Source organism: Colius striatus, unplaced genomic scaffold (assembly GCF_028858725.1).
Source record: "Colius striatus isolate bColStr4 unplaced genomic scaffold, bColStr4.1.hap1 scaffold_151, whole genome shotgun sequence".
Classification (NCBI taxonomy): Eukaryota; Metazoa; Chordata; class Aves; order Coliiformes; family Coliidae; genus Colius; species Colius striatus.
In genome coordinates this window covers 1-20,275 of record NW_026908441.1, presented here as the reverse complement: position 1 = coordinate 20,275, position 20,275 = coordinate 1, and the positions used below count along the sequence as shown (strand labels likewise).

The window sequence follows — 20,275 nt, the reverse complement described above, 5'->3', positions numbered from 1 at the left end:
TTTGGGGTACAAAGGGGGGGTGTTGAGGGGTTTGGGGTTCAGGGAGGTGTTTGGGGGGGGGCTCAGGGGGTTTGGGGGTGCTGAGCCTTGGGGGTGTCCCCCCCCCCTCACCTGGAGCCCAGTGGCAGCGGGTCTGGGGGCACTGGGATGGCTCTGGGGGGGCTGGGGATGGATTATGGGGGGCAGAGGGGTCGTTTGGGGGGGACAGGGGGCACTTTTGGGGGGTCAGAGAGGGTTTGGGGGTGTATGAAGGTAATTGGGGGGTGTCTGGGGAGATCAGGAGGGTCTGGGGGGGCACAAGAGGTGTTTGGGGGTCAATGGGGGAGGTCAGAGGGGGTTTGGGGGGTCATAGGGGATTTGGGGGGCACATGGGGGGTCAGAGGAGTGTTGGGGGGACAAGGGGGTCAGAGGGGTCATTGGGGACATCAGAGGGGTGCTGGGGGGCACGTGGGGGCCCCAGGAGCATGTGGTGGGGGGTGTTTTGGGTCTGGGGGGCCCAGGATTGAGTTGCTTTGGGTCTGGGGGGGCCCAGCAGCACCTGGTGGGGGCTGTTTTGGGTCTGGGGGGGCCCAGGACTGTGCTGTTTTGGGTCTGGGGGCCCAGGACTGTGCTGTTTTGGGTCTGGGGGGGCCCAGGACTGTGCTGTTTTGGGTCTGGGGGCCCAGGACTGTGCTGTTTTGGGTCTGGGGACCCAGGACTGAGTTGCTTTGGATCTGAGGGGCCCAGCAGTGCCTGGTGGGGGCTATTTTGGGTCTGGGGGGAGTTCCCAGCAGCACCTGGTGGGGGCTATTTTGGGTCTGGGGGGGCCCAGGACTGTGCTGTTTTGGGTCTGGGGGGGTCCAGTAGCACATCACTTTGTATCTGGTGAGGTCCCAGCAGCACCTGGTGGGGGCTATTTTGGGTCTGGGGGGACCCAGGACTGTGCTGTTTTGGGTCTGGGGGAGCCCAGTAGCACATCACTTTGTATCTGGTGAGGTCCCAGCAGCACCTGGTGGGGGCTATTTTGGGTCTGGGGGCCCAGGACTGTGCTGTTTTGGGTCTGGGGGAGCCCAGTAGCACATCACTTTGTATCTGGTGAGGTCCCAGCAGCACCTGGTGGGGGCTATTTTGGGTCTGGGGGGACCCAGGACTGTGCTGTTTTGGGTCTGGGGGCCCAGGACTGTGCTGTTTTGGGTCTGGGGGGGGCCAGCAGCACCTGGTGGGGGCTATTTTGGGTCTGGGGGGGCCCAGGACTGTGCTGTTTTGGGTCTGGGGGCCCAGGACTGTGCTGTTTTGGGTCTGGGGGGGGCCAGCAGCACCTGGTGGGGGCTGTTTTGGGTCTGGGGGGGCCCAGGACTGTGCTGTTTTGGGTCTGGGGGCCCAGGACTGTGCTGTTTTAGGTCTGGGGGAGCCCAGCAGCACCTGGTGGGGGCTGTTTTGGGTCTGGGGGCCCAGGGGGAGCCCAGGAGCATGTTGCTTTGGGTCTGGGGGGCCCAGCAGCACATCACTTGGGGTCTGGAGGGCCCAAGACTGTGTTGTTTTTGGGTCTGGGCGGGCCCAGCAGCTCCTGGTGGGGGCTATTTTGGGTCTGAGGGTCCCAGTAGCACATCACTTTGGGTCTGGGGGGGCCCAGGACTGTGCTGTTTTGGGTCTGGGGGCCCAGGACTGTGCTGTTTTGGGTCTGGGGAGGCCCAGCAGCACATCACTTTGGGTCTGGGGGCCCAGGACTGAGTTGCTTTGAGTCTGGGGGAGCCCAGCAGCGCCTGGTGGGGGCTGTTTTGGGTCTGGGGGCCCAGGACTGAGTTGCTTTGAGTCTGAGGGGGCCCAGCAGCACCTGGTGGGGGCTATTTTGGGTCTGGGGGCCCAGGACTGAGTTGCTTTGAGTCTGAGGGGGCCCAGCAGCACCTGGTGGGGGCTATTTTGGGTCTGGAGGGGTCCAGGACTGTGCTGTTTTGGGTCTGGGGGGGCCCAGCAGCACATCACTTTGGGTCTGGGGGCCCAGGACTGTGCTGTTTTGGGTCTGGGGAGGCCCAGCAGCACATCACTTTGGGTCTGGGGGCCCAGGACTGTGCTGTTTTGGGTCTGGGGGGTCCCAGGACTGTGCTGTTTTGGGTCTGGGGGCCCAGAACTGTGCTGTTTTGGGTCTGGAGGGCCCAGGACTGTGCTGTTTTGGGTCTGGGGGCCCAGGACTGAGTTGCTTTGGATCTGAGGGGCCCAGCAGCACCTGGTGGGGGCTATTTTGGGTCTGGGGGGGCCCAGGACTGTGCTGTTTTGGGTCTGGGGGGGTCCAGGACTGTGCTGTTTTGGGTCTGGGGAGGCCCAGCAGCACATCACTTTGGGTCTGGGGGCCCAGGACTGTGCTGTTTTGGGTCTGGGGGGGTCCAGGACTGTGCTGTTTTGGGTCTGGGGGGAGTTCCCAGCAGCACCTGGTGGGGGTTGCTTTGGGTCTGGGGGGGCCCAGCAGCACATCACTTTGGGTCTGGGGGGGCCAGGACTGTGCTGTTTTGGGTCTGGGGGGGCCAGGACTGTGCTGTTTTGGGTCTGGGGGGAGTTCCCAGCAGCACCTGGTGGGGGTTGCTTTGGGTCTGGGGGGGCCCAGCAGCACATCACTTTGGGTCTGGGGGCCCAGGACTGTGCTGTTTTGGGTCTGGGGGGGCCAGGACTGTGCTGTTTTGGGTCTGGGGGAGTTCCCAGCAGCACCTGGTGGGGGTTGCTTTGGGTCTGGGGGGGCCCAGCAGCACATCACTTGGGGTCTGGGGGAGTCCAGGACTGTGCTGTTTTGGGTCTGGGGGGGCCAGGACTGTGCTGTTTTGGGTCTGGGGGCCCAGGACTGTGCTGTTTTAGGTCTGGGGGGGCCCAGCAGCACCTGGTGGGGGCTGTTTTGGGTCTGGGGGGAGTTCCCAGCAGCACATCACTCTGTGAGCGAGTGAGGGGAGGAAGGACAGGACCCCCCCCCACTGACACTCACCCCTGTTCCTCCATGAGCTCCGACAGCTCGAGGCATTTGAGCTCCACGTTCCTCTTGCGCTGGTGATCCAGGATGTCAGCGTTGGGTCTCTTGGCCAGCCCGGCCTCCAGCCTCCTCAGCTCCTCCTCCGCAGGGGGGGCTTCCCCGGCCGCGCCGGCCCCCCCTCCCCGCGCCTCCTTCTTGTGCCTCAGGGCCGAGAGGTTGCGCTGCACGTAGCCGTTGGTGCCGCTGCCCCGCGGCGTCGGCAGCCCGATGCCATTGTACATGGCTGCCGACCCCTGCTAAGGGCGGGGGCCCGCAGTCAGGGACCCCCCCCCTGCCCCAGCACCCCCTCCTCTGGCTTAAGTGCCCCCCCTGGCTTGTTAAATGCCCCCCCGGCTCATTAAATGCCCCCACTGCCTACTGAAGGGCCCCCCTGGCTCGTTAGGTGGCTCCTCTGGCTTGTTAAATGCCCCCTCTTGCTCCTTAGGTGCCCCCCTGGCTCATTAAATGCCCCCCCTGGCTCGTTAGGTGGCTCCTCTGGCTCATTAGGTGCCCCCCACTGCCTACTGAAGGGCCCCTCTGGCTCGTTAAGTGCCCCCCCGGCTCGTTAGGTGGCTCCTCTGGGTTGTTAAGTGCCCCCTCTGGCTCATTAGGTGCCCCCTCTGCCTACTGGAAGGGGCCCTCTGGCTCATTAACTTCTCCCCCTACTTCATTAACTGCCCCTCTCCCTCATTAAATGCCCCTCTCCCTCATTAAATGCCCCCTCTATCTCGTTAGCTGCCCTTCTCCTTCATTAGCTGTTCCCCCTACTTCATTACTTGCCCCTCTACCTCCTTACCTGTTCCCTCTATCTCATTAACTGCCTCCTCTACCTCATTAACTGCCCCTCTCCCTCGTTAACTGCCCCTCTCCCTCGTTAACTGCCCCTCTCCCTCGTTAACTGGCCCCTCTCCCTCATTAACTGCCCTTTTCCCTCATTAATTGCTCCTCCACTCCATTAACTGTTCCCTCTCCCTCATTAACCGCCTCCTCTACCTCGTTAGCTGCCCCTCTCCCTCGTTAACTGCCCCTCTACCTCGTTAACTGCCCCTCTACCTCGTTAACTGCCCCTCTACCTCATTACCTGCCCCTCTACCTCATTACCTGCCCCTCTACCTCATTACCTGCCCCTCTCCCTTGTTACCTGCCCCTCTGCCTCGTTAACTGCCCCCTCTATCTCATTAACTGCCCCCTCTCCATTAGCTGCCCTTCTCCTTCATTAGCTGCTCACCCTACTTCATTAATTGCCCCTCTATCTCGTTAACTGTCTCCTCTACCTCATTAACTGTCCCTCTTCATCATTAGCTGTTCCCTCTGTTAACTGCTCCCTCTCCCTTGTCAACTGCTCTTCTTCCTCGTTAACTGTCTCCTCTACCTCATTAACTGCTCTTCTCCCTCATTAACTGCTCCTCTCCCTCGTTAGCTGCCCCTCTGCCTCATTAACTGCCCCTCTGCCTCATTAATTGCCCCCCTGCCTCATTAACTGCCCCTTTTCCTCTCCCAGACTGGACAAAGCTTTTGTCTCTTCTCATAAACCATTTTTTCCTCCAGAAAACACAACTAAAAGCCCCTTTTCCCTCAGAAATCCACCCAAAACGACACTTTTCCCCTCACAACTCCAATAAAAACCCACTTTCACCTCAGAAATCCCCCAAAAACACCCTTTTTACCTCAGAAATCCACCAAAGCCACACTTTTCTCCTCAGAATCCAACAAAAATGCACTTTTCTCCTCACAACTCCACCAAAATTGACTTTTCACCTCAGATATCCAACAAAAACGCACTTTTTACCTCAGAAATCCACCAAAAACGCACTTTTTACCTCAGAAATACACCAAAAATGGACTTTTTATCTCAGAAATACACCAAAAACGCACTTTTTACCTCAGAAATACACCAAAAATGCACTTTTTACCTCAGAAATACACCAAAAATGCACTTTTAACCTCAGAAATACACCAAAAATGGACTTTTTACCTCAGAAATACACCAAAAACGGACTTTTTACCTCAGAAATACACCAAAAATGGACTTTTTACCTCAGAAATACACCAAAAACGCACCTTTCTCCTCAAAACTCCACCAAAATGGACACTTTTCACCTCAGAACTCCAACAAAAAGCCCATTTTTCACCTCAGAAACCATCAGAAAAGTACTCTGTCCCTCAGGAATCCATAAAAAATGCACTTTTTACCTCAGATACCCCCCAAAAATGCACTTTCTGTCTCAGATACTCCCCAAAAACACACTTTTTGCCTCAGAACTCCACCAAAACCTCACTTTTCGCCTCAGATACTCCCCCAAAACACACTTTTTACCTTACAACTCCATCAAAACCTCACTTTTCACCTCAGATACTCCCCCAAAACCTCACTTTTTACCTCAGAACTCCACCTAAAACACACTTTTTGCCTCAACTCCACCAAAACCTCTCCTTTTCGCCTCAGATACTCCCCAAAAACACACTTTTCACCTCAGAACTCCGTCTAAAATGCACTTTTTGCCTCAGATACTCCACCAAAACCTCACTTTTTGCCTCAGATACTCCCCAAAAACACACTTTTTGCCTCAGATACTCCCCAAAAACACACTTTTTGCCTCAGATACCCCCCAAAACCTCACTTTTTGCCTCACAACTCCACCTAAAACACACTTTTTACCTGATACTCCCCAAAACCACACATTTTACCTCAGAACTGCATCTAAAATGCACTTTTTACCTCAGAACTCCACCTAAAACACACTTTTTGCCTCACAACTCCGTCTAAAATGCACTTTTTACCTCACAACTCTACCAAAAACACACTTTTTGCCTCAACTCCACCAAAACCTCTCCTTTTCGCCTCAGATACTCCCCAAAAACACACTTTTTACCTCACAACTCCATCAAAACCTCACTTTTCACCTCAGATACTCCCCCAAAACCTCACTTTTTACCTTACAACTCCCAAAAACACACTTTTTACCTCACAACTCCATCAAAACCTCACTTTTCACCTCAGATACTCCCCCAAAACCTCACTTTTTACCTTACAACTCCCAAAAACACACTTTTTGCCTCAGAACTGCATCTAAAATGCACTTTTTACCTCAGAACACCCCCAAAACCTTACTTTTTGCCTCACAACTCCACCTGAAACACACTTTTTACCCCAAAACTCCACCAAAACCTCACTTTTCACCTCAGATACTCCCCCAAAACACACTTTTAACCTCACAACTCCACCTAAAACACACTTTTTGCCACAACTCCACCAAAACTTCTACTTTTCACCTCAGATACCCCCCAAAAACACACTTTTAACCTCACAACTCCATCTAAAACACACTTTTTACCTCAGAACTGCATCTAAAACACACTTTTTACCTCAGAACACCCCCAAAACCACACTTTCTACCTCACAACTCCGTCTAAAATGCACTTTTTACCTCAGAACTCTACCAAAAACACACTTTTTACCTCAGAACTCTACCAAAAACACACTTTTTACCTCAGAACTGCATCTAAAATGCACTTTTTACCCCAGAACACCCCCAAAACCACACTTTTTACCTCAGAACTGCATCTAAAATGCACTTTTTAGCCCAGAACACCCCCAAAACCACATTTTTTACCTCACAACTCCACCTAAAACACAATTTCTGCCTCAGATACCCCGCAAAAACACACTTTTTGCCTCAGAACTGCATCTAAAATGCACTTTTCTCCTCATTTACTCCCCAAAACCACACTTTTTGCCTCACAACTCCACCAAAACCACACTTTTTACCTCAGAACTCCACCTAAAACACTCTTTTTGCCTCAGAACTGCACCAAAACCTCACTTTTCCCCTCATTTACTCCCCAAAACCACACTTTTTACCTCACAACTCCATCTAAAACCCACTTTTCGCCTCAGATACCCCCCCAAAACACACTTTTTGCCTCAGATACCCCTCAAAACCTCATTTTTTACCTCACAACTCCACCTAAAACACACTTTTCGCCTCAGATACCCGCCCAAAACCTCACTTTTTACCCCAGATCCTCCCCAAAACCTCACTTTTTCCCTCACAACTCCACCTTTCCCCTCAGAAATCCACCCAAAACCTCTCTTTCCCTACAGAAAAGCACCAAAACCCCACTTTTCCCCTCACAAAACCACATTTTCCCCTCAGAACTTCACCAAAACCACTCTTTTCCCCCCAAAACCAATTTTCCCCCTCACCACTCCCCCCTAAAATCCACTTTTTTCCTCGAGGCTGACCCCAAAACCTCATTTTTCCCCTCAAAACCTTTGTCCCCTCACGACACCCCCTAAACCCCCTTTTTTCTCCCCAAAACTCGACCTAAACACTCTTTTCCCCCCCTCAGAAACGCACAAAAAACGCCACTTTTCCCCTCAAAACTTCAACAGAAAGCTTCTCCCCACAGAAAAGCCCCAAAAAGCCCATTTTTCCCCCCTCAAAACACCTAAAAACACGCTTTTTCCCCTCAAAACCCCAGCGGACAAACTCAAACTTCCCCTCACACTCCAGCTCCAAACCGCACCGAACTTCCCCAAAATGGCCTTTTCCTTTCACCCTCCCCTCACAAAACGCCCTTTTTCCCCAAAAAAGGCCTTTTTGCACCCAAAACCCCTTTTATTCCCTTTCCCCCTCGCCACCCCCATTTCCCCTCACGTCCCCCCGTGTTCCCCTTTCCCCCAAAACCCCTTTTTTTAACCCAATTTCACCCCTAAACTGCCTTTTTTTAACCCCATTCACCCCAAACCCCCTTTTATTTGCCCCAAACCATTTTTATCCACCCCGAGCTCTCTTTAATCACCCCAAAACCCCCTTTATTCACCCCAAAACTCCCTTGACCCACCCCGAACTCTCTTTATTCACCCTGAACCCCTTTTCTTCACCCAAAACCCCCTTTTCTTCACCCCAAACTCTCCTTATTCACCCCAAAACCCCCTTTAATCACCCCAAAATCCCTTTTACTTACCCCGAACTCTCTTTAATCACCCCAAAACCCACTTTAATCACCCCAAAACCCCTTTTACTTACCCTGAACCCCCTTTATTCACCCCAAAACTCCTTTTACTTACCCCGAACTCTCCTTATTCACCCCAAAACCCTCTTTAATCACCCCAAAACTCTTTACTTACCCTGAACCCCCTTTTACTCACCCCAAAACCCCCTTTTCTTCACCCCGAACTCTCTTTATTCACCCCAAAACCCCCTTTAATCACCCTGAACTCTCTTTATTCACCCCCAAACCCCTTTTAATCGCCCCAAAACCCACTTTATTCACCCCAAAACCCACTTTAATCACCCCAAAACCCACTTTAATCACCCCGAACTCTCCTTTAATCATCCCCAACCCCCCTTTATTCACTCCTGAACCCCCTTTACTTACCCTGAACCCCTTTTATTCACCCCAAAACTCCCTTTACCCACCCCGAACTCTCCTTATTCACCCCCAAACCCCTTTTAATCACCCCAAACCCCACTTTAATCACCCCAAAACCCACTTTAATCACCCCAAAACCCTCTTTACTTACCCTGAATCCCCTTTACTCACCCCAAAATCCCCTTTTCTTCACCCCAAACTCTCCTTATTCACCCCAAAACCCCCTTTAATCACCCCAAAATCCCTTTTACTTACCCCGAACTCTCCTTATTCACCCCAAAACCCTCTTTTAATCACCCCGAACTCTCTTTAATCACCCCAAAACCCCCTTTAATCACCCCAAAATCCCTTTTACTTGCCCTGAACCCTCTTTATTCACCCCAAAACTCCCTTTATTCACTCCCAAACCTCCTTTACTTACCCTGAACCCCATTTATTCACCCCAAAAACCCCTTTACTCACCCCAAAACCCCCTTTAATCACTCCCAAAATCCCTTACTTACCCCAAACTCTCCTTATTCACCCCAAAACCCCCTTTAATCACCCCAAATTCTCTTTACTCACCCCAAACCCCTTTTAATCACCCCAAAACCCACTTTAATCACCCCAAAACCCACTTTAATCACCCCAAAACCCACTTTATTCACCCTAAAATCCCCTTTACTCACCCCAAACCCCCCTTTAGTCCCCCCAAACCCCCCTTTAATCACCCCAAACTCCCTTTTATTCACCCCAAACCCCTCATTTTCCCGCCCAAACCCCATTTTCCCCTCACGACCCGCCCCCCCCCACCGCCTCCCTTTCACTGACCCCAAACCCCTCTCAATTCACCCCAAACCCTTTCTCTCCCCCCCAAACCCCTCTCGAGTCACCCCAAACCCCCCTTTACCCCCCCCCCCACCGCCCCATTTCCCGCCCCTCCACCATTTTCCCCTCACGATCCGCGCCCCCCCCCCTCATGGCGGACTCGGCCCTCCCGCCGCTCCCCGGCCGCCGCGGCCCGTCCCTCACCGTTCACCGCGGGCTCGGCGTGGCGTGGCGTGGGGGAAGTTCCGCTGCCTCTCTCCGAGGCTCCGGTAGCCGCGGCCTCTCCGTTACCGGCGGCCTCGACAACGCGACCGCGAACGCGACGCCACGCGCCAACACGATCGTGCTTCTTCTTCCTCCCCCCCCCCTCCCCTCACGCAACCCACTTCCGCCCCGCCTCCACACGCTCCCGCGCATGCGCCGGCCGCGCAGGGGCACGCCGGGAAATGCAGTCCCGCTCTCCTCACCCCCGCCCAATCAGAATCCGCACGCGGACTACCGCTCCCGTCGGCCCCTCGCGAACAGCCGACATCTTGTAACCGACGACCAATCGGCTGCCGCCGACGCACGGGGAGTGATGGGAAATGGAGTCTCCCACCCCCACCGGCTCCGTTCATCCCTATGAGGCGCCGAACTACGACTCCCCGGCGGCCCCTGCGCGCCGCCGCCATCTTGTGGCCGCGGCCCGCGCCCCCCTCAGGCACCCCCGCTTTGATTTTGGGGGGCAAATCCCCTCGGGGAGGGGCAGATTTGGGGCTATTTCCCCTCTAAAGAGGCAAATTTAACCCCCTGGAGGCTTATCCTCTACAACAGGGCGCGCTTAAAGGTATTTTCTCCACAAAGGGGCTGGTTTAAGGGCCTTTTGCCCAAAAAAAACCCCGATTTCAGGGTATTTCCCCCCAAAAAAGGGGCAGATTTGGGGGGTTTTGCCTTCAAAACGCACATTTCGGGGGGTTTCAGTTGGTGGGGGCGGGTTTAAGGGCTTATCCACCCCTCGGGGGGAACTATCTGCGTGTTTTGCCCCAAAAAAGGCCGAATTTGGGGTATTTCCCCCCCAAAAGGGGCAGATTTGGGGAGTTTGGCCCCAAAAAGGCCGAATTTGGGGTATTTTCCCCCCAAAAAGGGGCAGATTTGGGGGGGTTTTGCCCCAAAAAAGGCTGAATTCGGTTTATTTCCCCACAAAAGGGGCAGATTTGGGGGGTTTTGCCCCAAAAGAGGCCGAATTCGAGGTATTTGCCCCCAAAAAGGGGCAGATTTGGGAGGTTTTGCCCCAAAAAAGGCTGAATTCGGGGTATTTCCCCAAAAAGGGGCAGATTTGGGGGGTTTTGCCCCAAAAAAGGCTGAATTCGGGGTATTTCCCCCCAAAAAGGGGCAGATTTGGGGGATTTTGCCCCAAAAAAGGCCAAATTCGGGGTATTTCCCCCCAAAAAGGGGCAGATTTGGGGGGGTTTGACCCCAAAAAGGCCAAATTCGGGGTATTTCCCCCCAAAAAAGGGGCAGATTTGGGGGGTTTTGCCCACAAAAGAGGCCGAATTCGGGGTATTTCCCCGAAAAAAGGGGCAGATTTTGGGGGTTTGGCCCCAAAAAGGCCGAATTCGGGGTATTTCCCCCAAAAAGGGGCAGATTTGGGGGGGTTTTGCCCCAAAAAAAGGCCAAATTTGGGGTATTTCCCCCCCAAAAAGGGACAGATTTGGGGGGTTTGGCCCCCAAAAAGGCCGAATTTGGGGTTTTGCCCCAAAAAAAGGGGCAGATTTGGGGGGTTTCGCCCCAAAAAGGCCGAATTCGGGGTATTTCCCCCCAAAAAAGGGGCAGATTTGGGGGTTTTGGCCCCCAAAAAGGCCGAATTCGGGGTATTTCCCCCCAAAAAGGGGCAGATTTGGGGCTGTTTTATCCCCGATGGGGCAGATTTGGGGCTGATTCCCCTCTGTGGGGGCAATTTTGGGGTGTTTTACCCCAGATGGGGCAGATTTGGGGGTGTTTCCCCCTCTTGGGGGGCAGATTTGGGGCTGTTTTACCCCCGATGGGGCAGATTTGGGGCTGTTTTAACCCCTGTGGGGGGCAGATTTTGGGGGCGTTTCACCCCTCTGTGGGGCAGATTTGGGGGTGTTTCCCCTCTTGGGGGGCAGATTTGGGGCGTTTTACCCCCGATGAGGCAGATTTGGGGCTGTTTCCCCCCCGATGGGGCAGATTTGGGGCTGTTTCCCCCCCGATGGGCAGATTTGGGGTGTTTTACCCCCCGATGAGGCAGATTTGGGGCTGTTTTACCCCCGATGGGGCAGATTTGGGGGTGTTTTACCCCCAGGGGGGGTCCCAGAGGGGCAATTTTGGGGTGGGGGCGGGGCTCCCCTGTTTCTGGGTCCCCCCTAAAGGCGCCTCTTGCCCCCCCCAACCCCCCCTCGAGGGGCCTCTTCACCCCCCCCCCAAACCCCCCCCAAACCCCCCCCGGAGCCGGAGCCGCGGCCAGAGCTGCTGCGGACGCCATGGAGGTAACGCCCGGCCCGGGACCCCAAAAACACCCCCGGGACCCCCCAAAAACCCCTCACGGAGCCCCAAAAACACCCCCGGGACCCCCAAAAACACCCCCGGGACCCCCAAAACCCCCCCGGGACCCCCCAAAAACCCCCCTTGGAGCCCCCCTGAGCCCCCCAAAAACACCCCAGGGACCCCCAAAAACCCCCCCCGGGAGTCCCCGGAGCCCCCCAAAAACACCCCAGGGACCCCCAAAACCCCCCCCCGGGACCCCCAAAAAACCCCCCCGAGCCCCCCAAAAACACCCCACCGGAGCCCCTGAGACCCCCCAAAAACCCCCCTTGGAGCCCCCTGAGCCCCCAAAAACCCCCCTTGGAGCCCCCTGAGCCCCCCAAAAACCTCTCCCGGAGCCCCCCAAAAACCGCCCCGGGACCCCCAAAAACCCCCCACGGAGCCCCCAAAACCCCCCACGGAGCCCCCAAAAACCCCCCACGGAGCCCCAAAAACACCCCCGGGCCCCCCAAAAAACACCCCCGGGACCCCCAAAAACCCCCCACGGAGCCCCAAAAACCCCCCACGGACCTCCAAAAACACCCCCGGGACCCCCAAAAACCCCCCTGAGCCCCCCAAAAACCCCCCACGGAGCCCCAAAAACACCCCTGGGACCCCCCAAAAACCCCCCAGGGAGCCCCCGGAGCCCCCCCAAAAACCCCCCCGGGACCCCCAAAAACACCCCCCGGGACCCCCAAAAGCCCCCCACGGAGCCCCTGAGCCCCCCAAAAACCTCCCACGGAGCCCCCGGAGCCCCCCACGGAGCCCCCTGAACCCCTATATGGCCCCAAACCCCCCTATATGGCCCCTAAACCCCCTCATATGGCCTCAAACCCCCCTATATGGCCCCTTTCCTCCCCTACATGGCCCCTATCTCCTTATATGGCCCCAAAACTCCCTTTATGGCCCCTAAACCCCCCTTTATGGCCCCAAAACCCCCCTATATGGCCCCAAAACCCCCCCTATATGGCCCCTATCTCCTTATATGGTCCCAAAACTCCCTTTATGCCCCTGAACCCCCCCCCATATGGCCCCAAACTCCCCTCTACAGCCCCTAAACCCCCTTATATGGCCCCAAAACCTCCTTATATGGCCCCCCAAACCCCCTTTATGGCCCCAAAACCCCCCTATAAGGCCCCCAAACCCCCTTTTATGGCCCCAAAACCCCCTTATATGGTCCCAACCCCCCCATACAACCCCTGAACCCCCCTTTATGGCCCCAAAACACCCTCATATGGCCCCAAAACCCCCCTTTAGGACCCCAAACCCCCCCTATATGGCCCCTACCCCCCTCATATGGCCCTAAAACTCCCCTTTATGGACCCAAAACCCCCCATATTGCCCCTATTCCCTTATATGGCCCCTTTCCTCCCCTATATGGCCCCAAAACACCCTCATATGGCCCCAAAACCCCCCTATATGGCCCTTAACACCCCTTTATGGCCCTGAACCCCCCTTTATGGCCCCCAAACCGCCCCATATGGCCCCCAAACCCCCCTTTATGGCCCCAAAACCCCTTATATGGCCCTACACCCCCCCTATATGGCCCTTAACACCCCCTATATGGCCCCAAACCCCCCTCTACAGCCCCTAAACCTCCTTATATGGCCCCAAAACCCCCCCATATGGCCCTTAACACCCCCCTATATGGCCCCCAAACCCCCCCTCTACAGCCCCCAAACCCCCCTATATGGCCCCTATTCCCTTATATGGCCTCTTTCCTCCCCTATATGGCCCCAAAAACCCCCTTATATGGTCCCCAAACCCCCCCATATGGCCCCAACTCCCCATACAGCCCATGAACCCCCCTTATATGGCCCCTACCCCACTTTATGGCCCCAAAACCCCCTTCTATGGCCCCAAAACCCCCCCATATGGCCCTTAACACCCCTTCATTGCCCTTAACACCCCTTTATGGGCCTGAACCCCCCCTATATGGCCCCAAGCCCCCCCTCTACAGCCCCCTAAACCCCCTTATATGGCCCCAAAACCTCCTTATATGGCCCCCAAACCCCCCTATATGGCCCCAAAACCCCCCTTTATGGCCCCAAAACCCACCTATATGGCCCTAAAACCCCCCTTTATGGTCCCCAAACCCCCCCATATGGCCCCAACCCCCCCCCACAGCCCCTGAACCCCCCCAAATGCCCCCTTCAACCCACCCTGTGCCCCCTCAACCCCCCCAAATGCCCCCCCCAACCCCCCTAAATGCCCCCCTAACCCCCCCTGTGCCCCCCCAACACCCCCAAATGCCCCCCTAAGACCCCCAAATGCCCCCCTAACCCCCCCAAATGCCCCCCCAACACCCCCTGTACCCCCCAAATGCCCCCCAACACCCCCAAATGCCCCCCCAACCCCCCCAAATGCCCCCCCAACACCCCCAAATGCCCCCCCAACCCCCCCAAATGCCCCCCCCAACCCCCCCAAATGCCCCCCTAAGCCCCCCAAATGCCCCCCCTAACCCCCCCTGTGCCCCCCCAACACCCCTGTGCCCCCCCAACCCCCCTATGCCCCTCCTAACCCCCCCAAATACCCCCCCAACCCCCCCTGTACCCCCCCAACCCCCCCCAAATGCCCCCTAACCCCCCCCAAATGCCCCCCAACCCCCCCAAATGCCCCCCCAACCCCCCCAAATACCCCCCCAACCCCCCTGTGCCCCCTTTCCCCAGGCTGGGGCCCTGGCTGTGCTCTGGGTGCTGGTGGCCGTGGGCTGGGGGCAGCCCATCGCCCCTCAGGGTGAGTTTTGGGGGGGTCACACACACTTTGGGACCCCCCCCCATGGGTGCTGGGACCCCCCCCCCAGTGCCATTTGGGATGGGGGGGGCACCACTTTGGGACCCCTGTGGGTGCTGAGACCCCCCCTCAGTGCCATTTGGGGGGGTCACACACCCTTTGGGACCCCCCCTGGGTGCTGAGACCCCCCCCAGCGCCCCCCCCAGTGCCTTTTGGGGGGGTCACACACCCTTGGGGACCCCCCCCTGGGTGCTGAGACCCCCCCCCAGCGCCCCCCCAGTGCCATTTGGGGGGGGTCACACACCCCTGGGGACCCCCCCCCTGGGTGCTGAGACCCCCCCCAGCGCCCCCCCAGTGCCTTTTGGGGGGGTCACACACCCTTGGGGACCCCCCCTGGGTGCTGAGACCCCCCCTCAGTGCCATTTGGGGGGGTCACACACCCTTGGGGACCCCTGTGGGTGCTGAGACCCCCCCCCAGTGCCCCCCCCAGTGCCATTTGGGGTGGGGGGGGACACATTTTGGGACCCCCCCCTGAGTGCTGAGACCCCCCCCCCCAGTGCCCCCCCCCGAGTTCTGGGTGGGGGGGGGGGGACACCCTTGGGGACCCCTGTGGGTGCTGAGACCCCCCCCAGTGCCCCCCCAGTGCCATTTGGGGGGGTCACACACCCCTTTGGGACCCCCCCTGGGTGCTGAGACCCCCCCTCAGTGCCATTTGGGGTGGGGAGGACACACTTTGGGACCCCCCCCTGGGTGCTGAGACCCCCCCCCAGCGCCCCCCCAGTGCCATTTGGGGGGGTCACACACCCCTGGGGACCCCCCCTGAGTGCTGGGACCCCCCCCCCAGCGCCCCCCCAGTGCCATTTGGGGGGGTCACACACCCTTTGGGACCCCCCCCTGGGTGCTGGGACCCCCCCCCCAGCGCCCCACCAGTGCCATTTGGGGGGGTCACACACCCTTGGGGACCCCCCCTCACGGCTGTGTCCCCCCCCCAGTGCCCCCCCCCGTGCCTCCCCCCGCTGCCCCCCCGCGACTGCCAGGACGTTCACCGCCGGGGGGGGCCGCGGGGACGGCGTTTACCTCATTTACCCCGGGGGGGCCGGGGGGGCGCCCCGTCCCCGTCTACTGCGACATGACCACGCTGGGGCACGTCTGGACGGTACTGACCCCCCCCCCGGGACCCCCTGAGACCCCCCCAAACGCCCCTGAGACCCCCCTGAGACCCCCTGAGACCCCCTGAGACCCCCCCCAAACCCCCTGAGACACCCTGAGACCCCCCAAACCCCCTGAGACCCCCCCAAACCCCCTAAAACCCCCTGAGATCCCCCCTGAACCCCCTGAGACCCCCCAAACCCTCTGAGACCCCTCCAAACCCCCTGAGACCCCCCAAACCCATTGAGACCCCCCAAACCCCCTGAGACCCCCCAAAACCACTTGAGACCCCCCTGAACCCCCTGAGACCCCCCAAACCCCCTGAGACCCCCCAAACCCATTGAGACCCCCCTGAGACCCCCTGAACCCCCTGAGACCCCCAAAACCCCTGAGACCCCCCCCAAACCCCCCGAGACCCCCTGAGACCACCCCAAGCCCCCTGAGACCCCCTGAGACCCCCCCAAACACCCTGAGACCCCCCAAACCCCCAGGGCCCCCCCAAACTCCTCTGAACCCCCCTGAGACCCCCCTGAACTCCCTGAGACCCCCCTGAGACCCCCCCAAACCCCCTGAGACCCCCCTGAGACCCCCTGAGACCCCCCCAAACACCCTGAGACCCCCCTGAGACCCCCTGAGACCCCCCCAAACCCCCCTGAGACCCCCCTCGAACCTCCTGAGACCCCCCAAACACACTGAGACCCCCCCCAAACACCCTGAGACCCCCCCTGAACCCCCTGAGACCCCCCAAACCCCCTGAGACCCCCTGAGACCCCCCAAACCCCCTGAGACCCCCCCGAACCCCTTGAGACCCCCTGAGACCCCCCAAACCCCCTGAGACCCCCCCGAACCCCTTGAGACCCCCTGAGACCCCCCAAACCCCCCCAAACCCCCTGAGACCCCCCCAAACCCCCTGAGACCCCCCCAAACCCCCTTTGACCCCCTGAACCCCCTGAGACCCCCTGAAACCCCCCAAACCCCCCTGAGACCCCTTGAGACCCCCCTGAACTCCCTGAGACCCCCCGAACCCGTTTTTGCCCGTTTTTGCCCATTTTTGCCCGTTTTTGCCCCATTCCCAGCTGTTCCAGCCCCGTTTTTGCCCGTTTCTGCCCGTTTTTGCCCCATTCCCAGCTGTTCCAGCCCCGTTTTTTGCCCGTTTCTGCCCGTTTTTGCCCCATTCCCAGCTGTTCCAGCCCCGTTTTTGCCCGTTTCTGCCCGTTTTTGCCCCATTCCCAGCTGTTCCAGCCCCGTTTTTGCCCGGTTTTGCCCGTTTTCGCCCCATTCCCAGCTGTTCCAGCCCCGTTTTTTGCCCGTTTCTGCCCGTTTTCGCCCCATTCCCAGCTGTTCCAGCCCCGTTTTTGCCCGTTTTTGCCCGTTTTCGCCCCATTCCCAGCAGTTCCAGCCCCGTTTTTGCCCGTTTTCGCCCGTTTTCGCCCCATTCCCAGCTGTTCCAGCCCCGTTTTTGCCCGGTTTTGCCCATTTTCACCCCATTCCCAGCTGTTCCAGCCCCGTTTTTGCCCATTTTTGCCCGTTTTCACCCCATTCCCAGCTGTTCCAGCCCCGTTTCTGCCCGTTTTCACCCCATTCCCAGCTGTTCCAGCCCCGTTTTTGCCCGTTTCTGCCCGTTTTCGCCCCATTCCCAGCTGTTCCAGCCCCGTTTTTGCCCGTTTCTGCCCGTTTTCGCCCCATTCCCAGCTGTTCCAGCCCCGTTTTTGCCCGTTTTCCACCCCATTCCCAGCTGTTCCAGCCCCGTTTTTGCCGTTTCTGCCCGTTTTCGCCCCATTCCCAGCTGTTCCAGCCCCGTTTTTGCCCGTTTCTGCCCGTTTTTGCCCCATTCCCAGCTGTTCCAGCCCCGTTTTTGCCCGTTTCTGCCCGTTTTTTGCCCCATTCCCAGCTGTTCCAGCCCCATTTTTGCCCGTTTTTGCCCGTTTTTGCCCCATTCCCAGCTGTTCCAGCCCCGTTTCTGCCCGTTTTCGCCCCATTCCCAGCTGTTCCAGCCCCGTTTTTGCCCGTTTTCACCCCATTCCCAGCTGTTCCAGCCCCGTTTTTGCCCGTTTCTGCCTGTTTTCACCCCATTCCCAGCTGTTCCAGCCCCATTTTTGCCCGTTTTTGCCCCATTCCCAGCTGTTCCAGCCCCGTTTTTGCCCGTTTCTGCCGTTTTTGCCCCATTCCCAGCTGTTCCAGCCCCGTTTTTGCCCGTTTCTGCCCGTTTTCGCCCCATTCCCAGCTGTTCCAGCCCCGTTTTTGCCTGTTTCTGCCCGTTTTTGCCCCATTCCCAGCTGTTCCAGCCCCGTTTTTGCCCGTTTCTGCCCGTTTTTGCCCCATTCCCAGCTGTTCCAACCCCCGTTTTTGCCCGTTTCTGTCCGGTTTTGCCCCATTCCCAGCTGTTCCAGCCCCGTTTTTGCCCGTTTCTGTCCGTTTTTGCCCCATTCCCAGCTGTTCCAGCCCCGTTTTTGCCCGTTTCTGTCCGTTTTTGCCCCATTCCCAGCTGTTCCAGCCCCGTTTTTGCCCGTTTTTGCCCGTTTTTGCCCCATTCCCAACTGTTCCAGCCCCGTTTTTGCCCGTTTTTGCCCGTTTTTGCCCCATTCCCAGGTGTTCCAGCCCCGTTTTTGCCCCGTTTCTGCCCGTTTTTGCCCCATTCCCAGCTGTTCCAGCCCCGTTTTTTGCCCGTTTCTGTCCGTTTTTGCCCCATTCCCAGCTGTTCCAGCCCCGTTTTTTGCCCGTTTCTGTCCGTTTTTGCCCCATTCCCAGCTGTTCCAGCCCCGTTTTTGCCCGTTTTTGCCCGTTTTTGCCCCATTCCCAACTGTTCCAGCCCCCGTTTTTGCCCGTTTTTGCCCGTTTTTGCCCCATTCCCAGCTGTTCCAGCCCCGTTTTTGCCCGTTTCTGCCCGTTTTTGCCCCATTCCCAGGTGTTCCAGCGTCGCTTCAACGGCTCCGTCAGCTTCTTCCGAGGTTGGAGCGATTACCGTGACGGCTTCGGCCGCGCTGACGGCGAGTACTGGCTGGGTACGGACCAGTAGGGACCAGTAGAGACCAGTATGGGGCGAGTACTGGCCGGGTACGGACCAGTAGGGACCAGTATGGACCAGTATGGGCGAGTACTGGCTGGGTACGGACCAGTAGGGACCAGTATAGACCAGTATGGGCGAGTACTGGCTGGGTACGGACCAGTAGGGACCAGTAGAGACCAGTATGGGCGAGTACTGGCTGGGTACGGACCAGTAGGGACCAGTAGAGACCAGTATGGGCGAGTACTGGCTGGGTACGGACCAGTAGGGACCAGTAGAGACCAGTATGGGCGAGTACTGGCTGGGTACGGACCAGTAGGGACCAGTAGAGACCAGTATGGGCGAGTACTGGCTGGATACGGACCAGTAGGGACCAGTAGAGACCAGTATGGGCGAGTACTGGCTGGGTACGGACCAGTAGGGACCAGTAGAGACCAGTATGGGCGAGTACTGGCTGGGTACGGACCAGTAGGGACCAGTAGAGACCAGTATGGGCGAGTACTGGCTGGGTACGGACCAGTAGGGACCAGTATAGACCAGACTCCCCCCACTGCCCCCCATTGCCCCGCTGACCCCCCATTGCCCCCCTGACCCCCCATTGCCCCCCATTGCCCCCATTGCCCTCCTGACCCCTCATTGCCCCCCCTGACCCCCCACTGCCCCCCACTGCACCCCCTGACCCCCCATTGCCCCCCGTTGCCCCCAGGGCTGCAGGTGGCTGCACCTCCTGACCCCCCCACTGCCCCCCATTGCCCCCCTGACCCCCCCACTGCCCCCCACTGCACCCCCTGACCCCCCACTGCCCCCCACTGCCCCCCTGACCCCCCACTGCCCCCCACTGCACCCCCTGACCCCCCACTGCCCCCCACTGCCCCCCCATTGCCCTCCTGACCCCTCATTGCCCCTCCTGACCCCCCACTGCTCCCCCTGACCCCCCACTGCCCCCCCTGACCTCCCACTGCCCCCCACTGCCCCCCCTGACCCCCCACTGCCTCCCATTGCCCCCCTGACCTCCCACTGCCCCCCACTGCACCCCCTGACCCCCCATTGCCCCCCGTTGCCCCCAGGGCTGCAGTGGCTGCACCTCCTGACCCCCCACTGCCCCCCATTGCCCCCCTGACCCCCCACTGCCCCCCACTGCACCCCCTGACCCCCCACTGCCCCCCACTGCCCCCCCCTGACCCCCCACTGCCCCCCATTGCCCTCCTGACCCCCCACTGCTCCCCCTGACCCCCCACTGCCCCCCATTGCCCTCCTGACTCCTCATTGCCCCTCCTGACCCCCCACTGCTCCCCCTGACCCCCCACTGCCCCCCCTGACCCCCCATTGCCCCCCACTGCACCCCCTGACCCCCCATTGCCCCCCGTTGCCCCCAGGGCTGCAGTGGCTGCACCTCCTGACCCCCCACTGCCTCCCATTGCCCCCCCATTGCCCCCCTGACCCCCCCATTGCCCCCCTGACCCCCCACTGCCCCCCCTGACCCCAGGGCTGCAGTGGCTGCACCTCCTGACCCCCCACTGCCCCCCATTGCCCCCTGACGCCCCCACTGCCCCCCACTGCACCCCCTGACCCCCCACTGCCCCCCACTGCCCCCCCTGACCCCCCACTGCCCCCCCATTGCCCCCCTGACCCCCCACTGCCCCCCACTGCACCCCCTGACCCCCCACTGCCCCCCACTGCCCCCCACCTGACCCCCCACTGCCCCCCCATTA

At 58.9% G+C, this 20,275-nt stretch overlaps 1 protein-coding gene across 1 annotated transcript; it reads left to right on the top strand.

Annotated features, from left to right (window-relative positions):
- Positions 1 to 11,603: 11,603 nt before the first annotated feature.
- Positions 11,604 to 19,663, top strand: LOC133629101 (microfibril-associated glycoprotein 4-like; the record flags this gene model as incomplete). The annotated part of the gene is made up of 5 exons (XM_062019762.1): positions 11,604 to 11,643; positions 14,347 to 14,413; positions 15,403 to 15,566; positions 18,465 to 18,561; positions 19,631 to 19,663. Coding segments are annotated over exons 1-5 (367 nt in total), but the record flags the coding sequence as incomplete, so codon positions are not given.
- Between the last annotated feature and the right edge of the window lie 612 nt (positions 19,664 to 20,275).